At 37.1% G+C, this 18,580-nt stretch overlaps 1 protein-coding gene across 1 annotated transcript; it reads left to right on the top strand.

The window, feature by feature from the left end:
* The first annotated feature begins 1,902 nt into the window (after positions 1-1,902).
* On the top strand, positions 1,903-17,988 carry LOC113012585 (tumor necrosis factor alpha-induced protein 2-like). The gene is made up of 15 exons (XM_026152876.2): positions 1,903-2,031; positions 2,809-3,010; positions 4,613-4,723; positions 6,844-6,948; positions 7,469-7,543; positions 7,804-8,437; positions 8,695-8,806; positions 9,993-10,115; positions 11,726-11,820; positions 11,936-12,028; positions 12,131-12,254; positions 12,356-12,475; positions 12,598-12,753; positions 13,366-13,487; positions 15,715-17,988. Exons 2-15 carry the CDS (start codon positions 2,830-2,832, stop codon positions 15,902-15,904), a joined length of 2,241 nt encoding a protein of 746 aa, XP_026008661.2. The 5' UTR covers positions 1,903-2,031; positions 2,809-2,829; the 3' UTR covers positions 15,905-17,988.
* The last annotated feature ends 592 nt before the right edge of the window (positions 17,989-18,580 follow it).

Here is an 18,580-nt window from a genome sequence, read left to right as displayed (position 1 = left end):
ACACTGGCAGTAGTACAGGAACAGAGCTGGAGGGAAAAAGCCAGAAAGAGAGCCAGGGACAACAACAAGAGACAACATGGTCACATTAGAAACGTAAAGTAATCACCCACAACTATTTTCATTTGCGGATGATAAAGGATTCAGAAAGTTTATTCATGCAGGGAATCCTATGTATGTAATTCCAAGCAGGAAAACACTCCCAAAAAATCATCCCAGGCCTATATGACAGAGAATGTGCATCTTCTTCTTTTTTTTTTCTTTTTTTTGCATATTTTAATTTATAATTTATTGTGTTCTGGTTTGCAGTGTTTTGTGATGTTTCACTTTAAATTTGTTTAAAAGGAAAAAGCTGAAAATTTAAATAGTTAAGAGTTGAAATGTAATGAGTTGGTTTTTTTTTTTTTTTTTTTTGGTTTTTTTTTTTAGCTTTTGTTACCTAGTGGCTAAACAGGAAGTGCCAATGACCGGATTTGGTGTGTGATAGTAACAGGTAAATGAAGATTTAAAAAAAAAAAAATTACTTGTAAATATATATATATATATATATATATATATATATATATATATATATATATATATATATATATATATACATATACATATATGCTTTCTTTCAATTGTGTAATTTAAGTGATCAAGGTAGCTCTGTTTTGGAAGTTCAGTTAACCCTTTAGAGCCGATCGGAGCGGGAACGCTCTGTTATGCGTAACTATTTTTAAATCCCAGTAGCACTGCAACCACGTAAGCTAGCGCAAAAATTTTTTTTGCATATGAAACCGGAGGAGTTGTACTTACATCTGATGCCATCAGCTTGTCCTCGGTCACGGTTTTCTTCCACATAAAGCTTTGCAAAAACTGCATAAAAAGCCCTTGCAGCAACAAAAACATAATATTCCAGAAACACGCTTTACCGATCTGATCAGCTGTTCAAAACACTTCCTACCTTGGAATAGACGTCAGCGCGAACTTTTGGATTTCCGCCATTACCTGCCCGAAACCGGAAGTGACGTCATTTTCGCGGAAATGTAGTCTTTTTTGCGATCAGGGCCTCAGGGCCTATACTGCTCTTTTTAAAAGTTATCTTTGACTTTATGACTTTCTGTGTCGTTTCTGGGATGCTTAGGACTCATATTGCACTGCTGGAAATAGTTTATTTTGATGCATATGCTGCTTTTTTGCAAATTTGCAGTATAATATTTATTTTCGTTTTTCCTGCAGTGTATAAAAATTGGTGTATTTCAAAAATAAAACTATGAAGACACTCAAAATAAATTTCCTGTGGTGGGAAACTATTTTGTGCAACTTTTTTGTATTTACAGTTTTGAGGGATAAGACTCTTAAATTTCTCTAACTACAAATATATGTTAAAAAATCAAAAACAATTTTCAATTTTTTTGTAGTTTATTGCACTTTTTTGCAATTTATGTAATTACTATGCACTTAATGAATACATATTATTAAAATCTGGGCTATAATGGTTGTATTGATGTATAGCAACTTGAAATGCTCCCAAAAATGGCTCCACAGCATGTAAAAATATAATATAAGCTCTGGCGGACTTGGTTCTATGGTAGGTCTTAAAGGGTTAATGCTAGAAATGTGTTTTGGAGTTTGTATGTGTTTTGTCTCTAGGGACCCCCTTAAATACGTATATATAAGCATATATAAATAAAACCACGTTTTTTTTTTTACATTAGTAATTCTGTTTGTGCATAATTTTATATTGTTGTTAATATTATAAATTAATTAAAGCAGCAAAACAACCTGAAGATTCGGTTGGGAGTCGGAGAACCGGCTCTTTTTTAGTGAGTCGAGCTAAAAGATCCGGTTCTCCAAAAAGAGCCCGAATTCCCATACCAGTTTCGATAGGATGGCTGGAAGTCGTGCCGTTTATGGGAAAGTGACAGGCTGTCTTTTGCGCCTGCTCATTAATCCCTCGCTCCCTCCCCCCACTGGCCAGACCTGAACTAGAAAACGAAAGTAGGTGAGGCGAGAAGAAACTGCAGGATTTTCTATTACCTGTGTCCGGAGGTAAGCACACCTTTTTTTTCTCTTTACTCTCTTAACTAGCTATACACGGATTAAACTCTTTAGCTACTAAATTATTTTTGTAGTTTGTTTCCACGGATTTAGACTTAAAAAAAAAATATATATATATATATATATTTAGTATTACTACACGACCGATAAACTAGCAGTTTTGTACCAACAAGGTAATTCCCAAAGAGCTATTAGCTGAAAACAGGGTATATTTTATCATGGTTTGCAGCATGTCTTTGAAATATTTAGAAATCTGGACAAATGGAAGTTTTCCCAGACCTTGAAAACGATCAGTATTTCAAAGTCAAGGACCGAAGAGATGAGAGAAAATGCTGCCAAATTACAAACAACAGATTGTTCTGTGTTTTTCTACTGTAATCTATCTATATAAAATGTTAGCTCTAATATAGTTTTATGATGATCCTGATGAAAGCCACAGTGAATTGGTTTGTGAATAAACTTGTTCTATATAAAGTGCTATAAATGTGCTGTTGGGGATAAAGTAGGTGTGAATGTACAGGATTTTATTCATCAAGACACTTTCTCACAAATTACTATAATTATTATTAAAATCGAGGGATAGGAGGTAATGAAATACAAATACTTCATTACTTTATTTGAGTATTTATTACTTTTTACTTTTAGTGCCTACATTTTAACATGAACATTTGTGCTCCTGTTCTCCTCCTTACATTTTCAAAACAGACTGGTTACTTTAAGTTTAACATAATTTGTCTTTAAACATTTATTTTGTATTCTTTCTCACAGTTGGGTAGATAATGAAATAAAATGTCACACATGATGGACAAGTCCACTGAGAACCCCAGCAAGAAGAACGGCATGATTGCGAAGCTTACAAGCTTCCGGCATGCAACATGGAAGAATACGTCACTTGGTGGCAAGAAATTCAAATTGCATGCACCCGCAAAGAACTCAGACTCTGCGGCTTCACCACAACCTCCGTCACCCAGTGAGTACCGTTGGGGTCTTCATAAAATCTGCTGTCAAATATAAGCACTGATGGCAAGCTAGATGGTCTTTCTCTTGTTTAGTCTAGAGGTCTGAGCGTCCATGTTTCATCTGACCAACCAACAGTTTTACATCGTGTCCCAGTTTATTTTAAATGACGATCATGTTCACATTTGGCTTCTTCTTTGTGCCACAGAGCTTTAACTTGCATTTCAGGACGTCACGGTGAACTGTGTTCACAAACAGTGATTTCAGGAAGTGTTCCTGATGTCGTACAGTGTGACTGTGACAGAATCACACCTGTTTATAATGCAGTGCTCCCCAATGGCCCGATAATCACAGGGATCTATTAGTTTTGGCCTGGTGCCTCACGGTAAAAGATTTTTCCAGATTCTTTAAAGCTTTTGATGATGTAGTGTAGATGATGAGATATTCAAAGTCTTTACAACTTCACATTGAGGAACATTGTAGTGAAATTGTTCCATGTTTTTGCAGATTTGTGCACCCCTGTCTCCCTAAGATGCTCTTTATACCTGTATAACTCTATATTGTCAGTACAAACACTGGCAGTAAGAAAAAAAAATGCACACTAGACCTACAAAGTTTCAGACACACATAAAATCCTAATAATATCCTCAGCAGAGGTAAAAACATCAAACAAAGCACAAAAAGACTTATAAAACTTGTCAGAATATGTCTGTTATGTTTGTTTGCTAAATGCAGGAAAGCAGAGAAGCTTCCTCTGGGTTTTCCCTGATTTTTGTGTAGCCTGTAGAATAAAAACACAGCATAAACCATAAAACATTGTCCAATTCTTTTTGCAGTAGAGCATATCAAAATTTGTGTTACAATAAGACTTTTCAGCCTGTGCAAGAGGGTGGAAGGAGCCACTTTAATGGTCTGTCCTCTGCTGTTCTTTGAGGTGAGGGCTTGCGCTTGTTTGCCAGCCACAGGACACATGAACTCCTCTGTATGTGAGACGATCTCTCTGCTATGCAACAGGACAATGATCTCATGCACTGCAGCAAATCTACAACAGAATAGTGAAAGAAAGCAAAAATCAATGACTTGAATTGTCCCAGATAAAGTCAATCTGAATTGAATCCTGTGGCAGGACCTGTAGAGAGCATCATTGTAAAGAAGACTGGGGCAAAATTCCTCCACAGTGATGGGGGACTGATAATGTCATACAGGAAAAGCACCAAATCAAAACAACTCCATTTAAGATAAATCATACTGGAACATAAACACACTACAGCAACATTTTACCCAGTGTTTAATTTCCGATGCTAAGCTTTTCAGCCTCTATCAAAGATACAGTTATACATTTCAGTTGTACATATTAGGTAATTTACCACAAGTCATGTGACTGACTCTAAATCATCATCTGATTAGAAATGAGGTCAGACTGTTTTTCAAGATTCTGCCGATCAGTTTCACTTTTAGATGCTGGCGCTGTGCTGCACCAGCCTGTGCTGTTTCCAAAATAAACTTCAGATAGTTGGTTTTGAATCGCTGTGACACCACAAAGACAAATGTGTTTTTGAAACTAAAGAGTCAGTTTAGCTGTTTTACTAATGTGCTCTTCTTCCCTCTCTGTCAGGTCTGAATGCTGGCTCTGCATCCACCTCTCCGAAGAGCAACCAGGAAAAAGAGGATGATGAGTCAGATGTCTCTCCTCACAAATCCAGACCACTGACACGATCAAACACAGGTGAAACTTCTAAACTTTAATACTAGATCATTTCTCGTGCCAAATGAAACCATTGGCACTAATTTGCCAAAAAAAGGAAAAGCCTCCACCTCATGTTGTAGGGTTTCCATCAGATTGTTGCATCTGGCTCCAAACTGCATTTGTTGCATTTGAACAAGTGCATTACTGAGGCCCAGATCTGATGTTGAGTGACAAGGCCTGATTCCTTATATTTATTCCAGAGATGGTGAGTTTAGGACTGTATGCATGCTAGCCACGTCGTTTTGTCATTGTGTGCTGCACTATTAATAATAAATAAATAAATTTTTATTTATATAGCACCTTTCTAGATAAAAAGATCACAAAGTGCTTCACAAAGAGATGACAAAGTATAAAACAGAAAAAGACAAAAGTTAACAAAATGCAGTTCTAAAAAGATGTGTTTTTAGTTGTTTTTTAAAAGAGACCACTGAGTCCACAGATCTTAAACTCAAAAATGTCGCAAAAACTCTGTCTCCCTTGGTTTTCAGCCTTGTATGCTGAATAACAAGTAGGCCCTGATCATATGATCTCAGGGACCTCCTAAGGGCATAGGGCTGTAAAAGTTCAGTGATGTAGGCTGGTGCTTGCCGATGAAGAACTTTAAAGGGCAGGACCAGAAATTTAAAATGGACTCTGAATTCAACAGGGAGCCAATTGAGCTGCATTAGCAACGGTGTCACATGAGAGTATTTAGATGTTTTGGTCAGAAGCCTTGCTGCAGCATTTTGGACAGTCTGCAAATGCTCCAGGGAGCCCTTGCTTAGACAAGTGGACAGTGAAGATGTAGTGCAATCTCTACATTGCCAGTTTGTAGGATCATTGATTATGTTTGGCCATATACTATGGCCGGATTTAAAAGGAAAAAGATTAAGGTAACCCTAATCTATAAAATTGAGTTTTCAGGAGTCATTAAAAAAACAAATACAGTCAGCAGACCTGATTGAGTGAAGAAGATTATTCTACAGTTTGGGCGCAACAACCTCAAAAGCACAATTATATTTGGTTTTAAAGTCAGAGTTACAAGATCCTCTTAAACGGGGCGGAAAGGTCGGCTGCAGGGATCAGGTTTCAGAAGCTTTGCTGTATAACGCCCTGTCGTTGTGTTAGTAACAGAATTTTGCAATATATTGAGGTGAAGGAACCAAGTTTGGGTGAGCTTTGAGATATGAGTTTCAAAATTCCGGTGTTGGTCAAAAATTATAGCAAGGTTTTTAGTTTTAGAAGTCATTAGTGAAGGGGCCGATGTACTGACTCATCTCCTTACAGAAACTGCCTGGGCCAAGTACTAGAACCTCAGTTTTACTGCAATTGAGATGAAGTAAATTTGACTGCATCCAATTAGTAATGGCAGAGAAGCTGTCACTGCGGCAGGAAAGGCTGTTAAGGTTGTTGGGCTTGACATAAAAGTAAAACTGTGTAATCTACATAGCAGTGGTAAGAAAGTCCATTAAAACAATTAGTTAGATGGCCTAAAGAAAACTGGTCCAAGGACTGAGGCTTGGGTGCTTGAGTCTTCTCATATGAGAGGTGCAGATGAGGACATATGCTGATTCATATGAATTCTGAAGTATCTGCTCGTGTCTGTTTCCTGAATCCTGATCTGATGCCGTCAAATAACATTTTTTAACCTGGGCAATAATCCAGGCATTAAGAGCATATTTAAAGTATGCAAAATGGCAAAATTTTGCAGTTATAGAATATTTCCAGGATGTAATTGATATCTTAACCATGTCCTCTATAGAGTAAATAAATATAAATATTCAGTCACAGTAGCAATTCAGTTGTCATGACGTGCTGTGTGGCAGGCACTGACTTAAACTAGAAGCCAGAACAACAAATAACATCAAGAGAACAAAACCATGAATAACCAATAATCAAGAAATAGAAATTAAACACAAAACACAGGGTAACACCCGGGACTGTAACAGCACTGACACAGGAAAAATGGTTTCTTTACAATAAAAGCACATGTGAAATTGGCCATATTATTAAATGCTTGTATTCAATTATGTGTGACACTTTGGACACCATCAAAAACAGAAATGATGCCTGCAGTCTGTTATTGAAACTACAATAAACTGTGTGCTTTTCTGTTTCAGATCCCACTACGTCCACTTTTGATAATACTGTTAAGAGAGTGAAAGAATCTTTTTACTTTAGATGGAAAAAGGACGAGGATAAACCCCCCTCGATCGAGGAAAAAGGTGGGAAGTACAAATATTTTTTATTTGCTGAACCTCATTTTAATATACTTGACAAAAGTTTCATTATAATTATTTTTATTATTTTTAATTATGTGCATATAGTACATGTGCAGCATTCATTTCACTGTTTAGCAAGATTTTAAATGTTGAGCAATAAATTTCAAGAGAAACTTTTCTAAAAAAAAAAAAGAAATGTATTCGGGAACATTGGACATGTATTCAAATAGTTATAAAAGTCAGAGGTCCAAATTTCCACAGTACAATTGTGGAACAACAAAATATTAACTTTTAGTTCATCCTTCATGTTTGAGTTCTGCACTTGGGTCCACCTCCTTCATGCCTGCCACAGCTACACATGACAATAGTGGGCAAAAAAATAACAACAATTTTTTTGCATTGAGTTTACAACAGAAAGCACTGTTGATGCTTGTATGTGGAACGTGGGAAAAAACAAAACATTGAAATCATGTTTGCAGTCTGTTATTCAAACTTCATTAAACTGTGTGCTTTTTTCTTTCAGATCCCAATAATACTGTTAAGAGAGAGTTTTCTTTTAGACGGAAAGGACACGAGGATAGGCGCTCCTCAATGGAAGGTGGGAAGTACAAATATTTTTTTATTTGTTGAATCCCATGTTAATATCCATGGCATAAGTTTAATTACAATTATTTTCATGATATTTAATTATGTGTATATAGTACATGTGCAGCATTCATTTCACTGTTTAGGAAGATTTATTTAGATGTTTAGTGTTAAATACCAAGAGAACCCCAGAGAGCCTGGGTGATTCATTTATAAAATAGTACTGGTAATCTAAAAGAAATTCAAAGATTTGTCTTTGTTATTGTCCACCAGTGAAACCTACGTTTGAGGAATACCTTGAAAGGCAAGCCTTTTGTGAGGCCACTCAGCAACTGATAGACAGGGAGAAACATCTGTTTTGGGAGACAGCTGAGGCTGAGGCTAACAAGGAAGCGGTAGAAAAGCTTGCTGCAGACCATAAAGCCCTTGAACAGCATGTATGGCAGATTCTACAGCAGAGTCTTTCTCTCAGCACTGAGGAAGAGGTGTCTGCTTTGGCATCTGCGGTGAAAGCCATCAACCTTGAGGAAGAGCAGGACCAGCTGTGGAGACAAAATCCTCAAACTCCACCAGCCTGGAGGCCCAGCGAGTGGAAGAAACACCATGATGAAGTGCTTCAAAAATTAGTAAATGGGCGTATGGATAATCCATCAAGCCCCATCGGTGATCAGGTGAACCAGTCATCTATAGAGGCAGAGATCCAGTCCATGGGCAGGCAGCTGAAGGAGGACCTGCAGTGGGTGGTGGAGGTTGTGAAGAACTGCTACCCACCAGAGATGGACATCTGTAACTTTTATGCAAGACAGTACCATCAAACTTTCAGCGCAAGACTCAAAAAGATTGTGGGTTCTGTGGATGACAAGGACTGCAGCTTCCTCCTGCGATGGGTGAAGGAGTTTTATCCAGAGTAAGCCACCAGTTCAATTATTGTTTGAAGCAGCATCTTTCTGTGACTAAACATGAGGATGTCTGTCAGTGTGAGGTCCTTCACTGATCCCTGAAGAATAAATACCTGAACAATTACAGATAGATAGTGAATAATAATACAAATGTAACGGCTAATTTCTTGTTTTCTTAATGTGCTAAATAAAATGACATTTTTGTATACTAAACACAACTTGGGTTGTTTATAGAAACTCATGTGTTATCTGCTCTGTGTACCAGAATCCTTGAAAAACCTGAGCTGGCCAGTAATATCAATACTGAAGCGCTGGGAAAGCTGCTTCCTGACGAGTTACTGAAACCTCTGGAGGAGCAGTACCTCAGCAAACAACAGGTAACACAGTGTATCTGAGGCGTGTATCCAGTTAATCAGTATGGTCATTGCAGGGCTTAAAGTGAGATGTGTAAATGCAGCATCAAAGAGTTGCTGGTTTTGACGGATATTTTTTTTATACATAATATTGTAGATGTAATTAGGGATGGACCGATCCAATATACAGTATCAGTATCGGTCCGATCCTGACCTAAATTACTGGATCGGATATTGAGAAATAAAAAGTGTAATCCGATCTATTAACTATCACAAAAGCACCTCACAAAACTTGGGACATGGCGTAACCCAGCTTAGTACTTTAGCACGTTGGAGCAGTATGCGTCACTGGTTAGAACGGAAGTTATGTGCGAGACCTGTCAGTGGTCTGGAGTTACTTCACACTGAAAACATTTGGAGCATCGGGAGCCTCACTATGTGCTTCCAAACCAGCATTTCATCAAACAGCAGTGTTGCAAGCGAAACAGTTTCGTGGTTCAAAAAAAAATTAAGAAAACACTTTTTTTCATATGTGTTTTAAGTTTTGTATAGAAATTACACAAAATTCAGTCTCAGGTTAAATGTGACACAAACAGCTTACACTGACATCCATCTTGATAAAAGATGTGTGTGATGAAGCCGTGTTCGCATCTGTTTGCACTGCTTTCCACTCTGGATGTCTATTTATGTTCAGCTTTAAGCATAAAAGGGTCCATTATACAACCTGTTTTTTTTTTAGTTTGTTGAATATAAACATTATTTTGTGCTGATATTGCACTTCTTTTATTTCAGAACCAAAGAGATTTTGAAATGTGCATAAAATTACATTTTAAATTACTTTTTGAATATTAATTTAAATACTTAGATTTAAAGTTCTGCTAAAAGTTTAAATAAAAAGATTAGTATTGCTGAACTGCAAAATATTTTGGGTGCAGTGTATTTTTTGCATACAAGTATAATAGAATAGCTTTAGTGTTTTGCTTTGTAAAACTTGAGTATGAACGTATACGATATTAAAAAGACAGTTTTATCAATGATAAAATACACTTTATCAGATTCATATCAGTATCTGCAGAGATCCAAATTTATGACATCGGACATAAAAAAGTGGTATCGTGCCATCTCTAGATGTAATTATTACTGTCAGTAATTAAATTTTTACACATGAAAGCGGTTTAAAACTGGCAGCTGTGTGTTGTTGTGTGTTTAGAAGGACCTGATGATTTATATTGGCCGAGTATTGGATGAAGCAAAGAAAGAGTGGGATCAAGGAAAGGAGCCGACAAGAGATGATGGTTGCTACGTCAGTCCTGTGGCCTATGATGTCATCCAGGTACAGTTGCTGCATAAACTTGTTATTAAAAAGGCTGAAATTGATGCTTTTATAAAAATGTATTAACATAAAGTGAAAGGCGTCACTTGTGTTGGCCTGCTTTAAGGGTCCTTACAGTGAGTCTTGGACAGTGTTGGTCAAGTTACTTGAAAAAAGTAATCAGTAACTAATTAGTAATTACTTCCCAAAAAAAGTAATCCCGTTACTTTACTGATTACGTGTTTTCAAAAGTAATCAGTTACTTAGTTACTTTAAAAAAAAAAAGATTTACAACCTGAATAGGTGAGAAAGCAATAGATCTTTCAGCCCAATTCTATTTTTTCTGCATAATCCATCATATAAAATGTAATCAAATGGAAAAGTGTCCTTTTGAAACTTGTTTTATTAGTTTTAATCTTTTAACTTTATGCATCAAGCAAACATTAAATTATATGCAACATTCTCTGACTGGAAGAAATTTGTTTAACATTTAAACCTATTTTCTGCACATTCCTGCACATAAGATAAAATAGGTTTTTGTGTTTACACTCAGTCTTTCAAATAAATGCACATAAAACACAGCAGAAAATAAAAAAAAATCAAAGACTCAGCGGTCCTGTTGCTCTATTTTCACCTGTATAGCAGGAGTGGGGCAGGTGGAGGTTTGCTCTGGTGCAGGTGTGTCGTAGCGGTCAGTGGAAGGATTTGGGAGTTCCCGTGGCAGCGTACTGTCGGTGCTTGCTCGTACGTTTAGGGGTTTGTTTCGCTGTAAAAAGAAGTTTTCTTCCCACGCAGTGAACAGCGGACGCTAATGTTTTTGTCACTTTTTACGGAATCAAACTCAAAGTAAGGTCGGTACTTCCACGCTTTAAACGCTGCACGGTCATACTCTCTCCCACCCTCCTTATATTATCCATTGTTGATCTGCACGCAGCTGTTGCCACGAACGGCGCACTCGCTTACATCATTGTCATGAGACACTCTCGCAAAAAAATCATGGTTTTAGTAACGCAGTAACGCAGCGTGCTTATGGGAAAGTAACAGTAATCAAATTACCTTTTTTGCAATAGTAAACCCTTACTTTACTTGTTACTTGAAAAAAGTAATCAGATTACAGTAACACGTTACTTGTAACGCGTTACTATCCATCTCTGGTCTTGGATTGGTTGACTTCTAATTGTTGACCATGATGAGAAGCTTTGAAAACATTGCTATGTCAGAACTGTGCAATAAAAAAATGTGAAATATTGAAACATTGTTTTGATTATAGGAGAACAAAATGTGCAAAATGACATTTACTCTGTTATCCACTTTAGAACTTTCCAAAGAAGTGCCGACAAATATTTTCAGCCTGATGCACATATTAACCAAACTGAAAAAGACTTTGAGAAACTTTAAGAAAAAGATTAACAAACAAACAAAGGACCGTCATTTTTGTTTGGGTCAATTATAGAAACTCATTTACTGTCAGATCAGGGTCACAGTTTCAAACCCTCCCATGGTTCTGTAGTTTAATCACTTGGGTTTGTCACTAACATTGTAAAGCAATGGGTTTGGTTCCTGGTGCTTAACTGGATCAGAAAATTATGCTTTGGGAGCTTGAAACTGTTTGTCAATACATTTGTCTTCAGTTGATCAACGGCATCGTGACATCAGCACATATAACTGTAAGAGACCCGCACAAGGCCCAGGAAATAACATCCAACCTGACTGACTTCATGCAGAGGTAGCAAGGCTTCACAAGGCTGTCTTTTAAATATTGTCATTTGAAAATACATTTCAGTTTTATTTTTGTTATTATCAAGGCAATAAAACTGAAAACTGTTCTTAATCTTCTGCAGGTATCAAACTTTTCATGAAGACGTCATTAAGCAAAACAAGCCACACAGCAAAGCTTTCATAAAGGCAAACCTCAGCTGTGTCGAACAGTTCAGGTTTGTTTCTGATCCAGTTAGATGGAAATTCAGATTTTATCTTCATCATAACAGGCGAATACTTCACTGTGAGCTAATGTGTCCTGTGTGGTCTGTCTAAAGGGACTTCCTTGTGGAGCACGATCTGTTCCCAGAGGATGTGCGGGAAAACTGTTTGCAGGTCCTGACTGAGATGAAACAGTCTGCCCACACTTATTTATTAACCCCTGTGCACAAGATCCTCAAAGTAAGTTCTTTACAACTGCAGATTTCAATAATCCTCAGGATTAAATCCTAACATGTCTTAATCAAAGGTTTAAAAAACTGTGTTATTTGTTCCTCACACAGCCACACTACCAGAAACTGGGAACCAGTGACTGGCTGAAGAAGAACACGTTTGAGAAGCTGCTGAACAGCACTGAAGACGAGCTTCAAGAACTTCAGGGTTCGAGTCAGTCCTCTTACCAGGTAAAAGGAGGAAACTTTATAATGGATTATAATTATAATGGCCATTATTGCCTTCATTGTCAACTTTTTAGTAAAAGGATTATGATGTGCTCTGATTACTTATATACTTGGGCTAAATTCAGGAGCTGATTGGTCAGCTTCAGCAGGAAGTGACAGTGGAATATGTCCGAAGGCTCCTGAAAGGAAAAGTCAAATTAAAGAACACCAAAAAGCAGCAGAAGGCTTACAAGATTGTGAGAGAAAATGCAGAGAAACTCCACGAGCTGTTTGCCAGAATGGTGAGACTCACCTTCACTGCACACTTTAGCTGAGACATGAATAAAACCCGAAAGTGATCAGATTTCTGCTGAGCTGTGGAAAAAATAAGAATAAGAATCGGCTCAATTTCACATTTATTTGGTTTAGAAGTTTTGATTAAAAATAATTTGATTAAAAAGATTTGTAGAATTGAAAAGGCTGTTCAGAGGAGTTGGCTAAAATGTGATCCTCCAAGGCTGGACATAATACACTCAATGGAAAACCAATGGACTCATTCCTTAGGAACAAAAGTGTGACCTATAGAAAGTGATGGACCAAATGGTCTATATGTAAGTCACATTATGAGTCAAAGGCATGATTTCTATAAAATTCTGGTAATCACTTTAGACTGCAGAAACAATGTTCAACAATGTGCTGTCCTTATTTATTATTCTGATCCCCCCCCCCACCCCCACCCCCACTTCACTCCACTTTCTGCATATAAACCCCTGTCAAAAAAAGATACATTTATAAATCTTGGGAAGATAAATGTATAAATATAAAAATGTGTAACTCAGAAATTAATATCTTACACACATTAGAGTTTTGGGAAACTTGCAGACTAAACTGACGTCACTGATTTGTCTTCACAGGGATCCAAACAAGACTGGTTAAAGGAAATCCTGACCAACATCGCAGAAGTGCTAAGACTCCAAGATATTCCTGCCATACAGATGCAAATCGTTTCACTGGGATCTGCTTATCCCGACCTCAGGTAACTTTTGAATTGACTCAGACATTATTTACTTTAATACAGAAACATACAGAGTATAACTCACGCAAAACATAATGTGCTCTCCTTTTTTGGGCCTGTTGCATCAACTGTAACATAAACAATAAGGACAGAACTATATCATGATAAGAGGTTTGTGAGACATTAGGTCAGGATAAACAATCGTACTTTTCAGAGAGAGCTGAGGGAAAACAGGAAGCTGACTGAGCCAAACATCTTAATTGGTTTCAGATGTTTCTTATCAGCAGGATGAGCAACATTCATGGAAACTAATATGAGAAACGGAAAGCTAAATAAAACATGCAGGCCTGAGAGAAGCAGCAGCAGCTGTGTGTAGATGAAGTCAATAATGCTGTTAATTAGAGTGAAAGGAGAGATTTCTTCCAAATGTGGCACCAGAAACCAAACTGTCTCGTTCTTGTCTTATTTCTAACCTTAAAGGAAAAGGAGAAAGGGATTCAGGGGACATAATCACTTCTCTTGATAGCACTCATATAAAGACTGACTGTGTGTCTGAAAGTATCAGCACCACAGAAGTGTGTGATTTTATGGGGAGTTATTTGGTAAAACTAGTGTATGTCACGATCCAGCGTTTTGAATTTTAATATATTTTGATGTTTATGGTTTATGTTTAAGTTCATGTAGTTATCTTTAGCTCATCTATTTTAGGTTGCCCAGTTCTAGTTTATTTTCTGTTAGATTCCCCTTGTGTCTTCACTTCTTGTGTTTATGTCTCCCGTGCCCATCATGTGTTTCAGTAATGTCTTTGTCTCCCGTCTTCTCCTCTTGTTTACATGTTTTCCCTCATTACCCTTTCCATCCGTCATGTGTTTTTCTGCAGCCATCATGTTCTGTGCTTGGTTATGGCTGCCTCATCTCCAGTTTTTTCCTATGTGTGTATTTATAGTGTTCCTCATCAGTTCTTCACGTTGAGTCCACGTGTCTTAGTCTGTCATGTGTTTTCATGTCTGCGTGTTTCATGTTGTCAAGCATGTGCCACGTCTGCGTTATGTTTCCTGTTTTATTTTGTAGAGGTCTGGTGTGCCATGTTCATTGTGTTTAGTTTTACTTCCCCTGTGGTGTCATTATGTTCATTCTAATCAGCTGTTTCCCAAGTGTTTGCACTTCCCCTGATCACCTCCTGTGTGCATTAATCTGTGTGTTTTCATTCATTCCTCATCCAATCGTCTGTGATCTGGCCATGTCATGCCATGCCAGGTTTCCAGGGTTTCATGTTTTCATGTATTCGTACCAAGTTGTCACATTTAAGGTTTTTTTTTTCACGTTTAGGATATTTTATGTTTTCTTTCTAGTTTTATCCAATTTAGGCTTTTGTTTAGCTTCAAATAGTTTTTACACTTTTATTTTTGTACTGCTCGTTCAGCCATAATAAACGCTATGTTCTCTGTTAGAATCAAGTTTGTTTGTGCGTGTCTGCATTTTGGTTCTCACTCCACACAGTCTGCATCAGCTGACTGTGATTGTGTAAACTGGGAGATTCATGTAAATTTAGGCACATATCAGTGTCACCAATAGTAGTTTCACCTACCATGTATTTAAAACAGAAATGTTTAATTACAACAGCATAGAGCCTTGTTGTTGTGATTTGGTGCTGTATAAATAAAATGTAATTGAACTGAATTGGAAATGGACACATTTTCCACCTCCACTTTTTCAGTACTTTAAATTGGTGTGGTGACGCGTTACTGACAGCTGTTAGTGTTTGCAGGAAGGATGTGTGTCAGGGGCAGAAAACTGAAAAAGACATAACAGGTTCAATAATGCAGATCAGGAAATCAGCTGTTTGATTTGAGACCTGCAGTCTTGGACTACAAGTTTAAAGAAATGAATTAAACTTGTAACCTTTGTATTGACATTTTTCTTATTCACATTGTTAATATCATTTATCAATCATCAATCCTTGTTAATATCATTCATGGTGCATATATAATCATATAAACTAAGCTTGGCAGAAAACAACAGTTATTTGCTTGCATCTCATGGAATTCATACATTTTCATAAACAGTAAGCAAGTCAACACACCAGTGAACTGACAAAGTGCTCAGACTTATTATTTGATGTACTTCCACTGATAGTCTTACTTCAGAGTCTCTAGTTTTGTAATGATAAACAGCATATAAACATAATCATTAGGTCACATCTTTTTTCTTTTTTTTAATAACCTTTTCTTCTTTCTGTCACCAACAGTGAAGAACATGTTTCGGCTCTGCTCAAACTCAAAACAAACCTCTCCCAAGCCGACATGAATACCATCACATCCACTGTGCTGGACACACTAAAAGAAAGCTATACTGGTGGTGAAACCCGGAGGTTTTTCTCCAATGTTGTAATGATGAGCCCTTCATTTCCAACATGTATTACATCATGCAGTGGATAAGATGAGTTGAATTCCAGTGCTTTCAGTCTGTCAGTAAGGATGTACAAAGTGGCTGCCATGGGCAAGCCTGATTCTAATGTTACAGGTACAATAACAAACATCACACTGTGTGTGACCACATGTGACCAGATTGCAGGAGAGAGTCTTTCCTCTCTGCATTTTTGCATTTTGTGTTGTATTGTGAAATGTGCCCTTTGCATGATGCTACAGTACTTTAGAATTTAATGACTCTGTATCTTTTAATATGTTAGATTTGTCTCTAACAGACGATGTCACGATTTGTGAGGCAAACCGTGTGGAGACAAGAGATGTGGACCCAAACGCAGACAAAATAGATGCAGGAGAATGTTTAAATTGAAGACGAGCCTTTATTAGCACTTGAAAAGCAACTAGTGAGGGGAACAGTCACTAGCGAGGGGTACTAACAAAACCTACACTGGGAGAAGCTGACATGAAACCTGAAACAAAGAATGAGGAAACCTGAAAACTGGCAACACAGGTAGAGGAATGCAGGAAAAGATGAACAGGGGATGATATGCAGACGAGGAAAAGAGGTTAACACACTAAATATTCACAGAACGTGAAAGCAAAACACTGAAAACAGGACACAAGACTCGCCAAAGTAAAACAGAAAACATGAGACAGTTCACAAGCAGACTACACACTAAGACATGGAAACGAGACAGACCTGGGAACAGAGGAAACAGAAGCAGAGACCCTATACTAAATCTATATTAAACATGAGGGTCACAGGAAACAAAAGCTAGAGGACAGGACAGTGACAGATGATAATGAAACATGATAACACACTTGAGAAATGTATTCACATCACATCAAAAAGTCTGTCAGTTTTGCAGCATTTGGCTGAATATGTATCCATGTACACCTCCGAATCCCCCCTGCTGCTACTATCAGCAGTCACATCTAAATCAACACCAGTGGTCGGGTTACACTGGCAGCCAGTTTTCAGACTTTTTGTTGTATCTCAGGGGAAATGATAATCAGCCTAAGTGTTGCTTTTTATTTACTTATTTATCATTTTTGAAAGATCATCACTTATGTGTTATTTGTTATTCCATTTTGTACAGTTAAACTTTCTCCTTATTTCTTGTCTTAGAGGTGCAGGCTTCTCTCTTAAAACATCGTCACCACGTGCTCTGCTTCACTTGGACGTAAACATAGTTTTGTACACAGAGAAATGGGGACGAGGAAATGTGCATGTTTGTTCCGGATGCTTCTGATTTACTAACATATGCACCGTGGTGACAATAAAATAGGCTGGCATGCACGTTTCACAAATGGGATTTTGCGTTTGATTTCTGCACAGGGTAAAAATATTTCCAGGCAAATATTAGTAAATGAGGCTCATTGTCTCCCCATGTTTCACAGATAATGTGGTCGTGAAATCGGTCACATGCTCTCTCCTCCTGATTTTCTCTTCCCATGGTTCTGATACAAGTTAATCTTGGTTTCATCTTTTGAAATATAATTTTTCGAGAACTGTGCGTCTGTTAGATGTTTTCTGGCAAAGTCTAATCTGACCTTCTTGTTCTTCAGTGTAACCTCATGTTTGCACCTTGTTGTAAACTCTGTGTATTTACAAGACACAAGATGAGAGTTTTATGTCATGGTGGACTCAGACACACAGGCTTTACACCTAAACAGCATTGATGACCCTGGATAATAATAACTCTGCTGGAAGTGTTTCCTAGTCTTCTATTACTGTATTAGATACTGCTGAAATAATAGAACCGACGTCTTGTAACAACATGGATAAATAATACTCTGATGCACTGGAACATTGTTTCACATGTAACCTTATAGCGAAGTTTTCATTTTGATATTATCTATTAGTTTTTCTCAGTGTTGTAAATAATACTATACTATACTATAAGGTACTGCTTTTAAAAAATGTACACAACCACTGAAAAAAGTCAGAATTTCTGCAATAATTTATGTTTGTTTCTTGGTTTATGCAAGTTAGTATAGAATAAGTCTTTATTTTTGTATTTATACAAGAATAAATAATAAATGGAAATATCGTGTTTACAGTGAAGTAATAAAGTACACTCTTTAAAATATTATCCTTTGTCCTGTCATATTTGTTGTGTTTGACATCAGACACAGAAACGTGACATATTTCACATCAAACGTATATATTATGTTAATCTGCTCATGTGTGTTATTTTGTAAAGGTAACCAGACAGATAACCATCAAAGTCAATTCATTTTTCAGATAAATGTATAATCTTATGTGTAGTATCATCATCATCATCATCATCATCATTATTATTATTATGATGATGATGCGCATAAAAACAGCACTTGGAAACAAATCTCACATATTTCTATCATCTTATTTAAAAACCCAATTCTACTTTTTTTTCAAAAAGGTATGGACAAAGACTAAACCCCTGCACGCATAACTACAGCACACACCAGTGGACCACCCTCTAGTGGACATAAATGTCCTAATGTCACGTTGGATTTGGTTTTAATGCAACTTGTGTTCATTTACCTGCCAAACATAGAAACCATGTTGTAAATAATACTCAAAAAGATATTCATGAGATTTTTCTCAGTTCTGTAAACAACACTTTCTTAAAAATTAAGTTTTGCTCCATTTTTCATATACCATAAAAATGTAGACACAAGACTCAATCAACAGTTTTTTCC

This window comes from Astatotilapia calliptera, chromosome 19, assembly GCF_964374335.1.
Source record: "Astatotilapia calliptera chromosome 19, fAstCal68.1, whole genome shotgun sequence".
In the NCBI taxonomy this organism is placed as follows: domain Eukaryota; kingdom Metazoa; phylum Chordata; class Actinopteri; order Cichliformes; family Cichlidae; genus Astatotilapia; species Astatotilapia calliptera.
The sequence above is the reverse complement of the archived record's forward strand: the minus strand, read 5'-3'. Positions and strand labels throughout refer to the sequence as shown.

Coding starts and splice junctions, on each gene's coding strand:
- LOC113012585 (XM_026152876.2), top strand. CDS start 2,830: ATGTCACACATGATGGACAAGTCCACTGAGAACCCCAGCAAGAAGAAC. Junction 6,949..7,468: donor CCCCTCGATCGAGGAAAAAG/GTGGGAAGTACA, acceptor TTTTTCTTTCAG/ATCCCAATAATACTGTTAAG. Junction 12,255..12,355: donor CTGTGCACAAGATCCTCAAA/GTAAGTTCTTTA, acceptor TTCCTCACACAG/CCACACTACCAGAAACTGGG.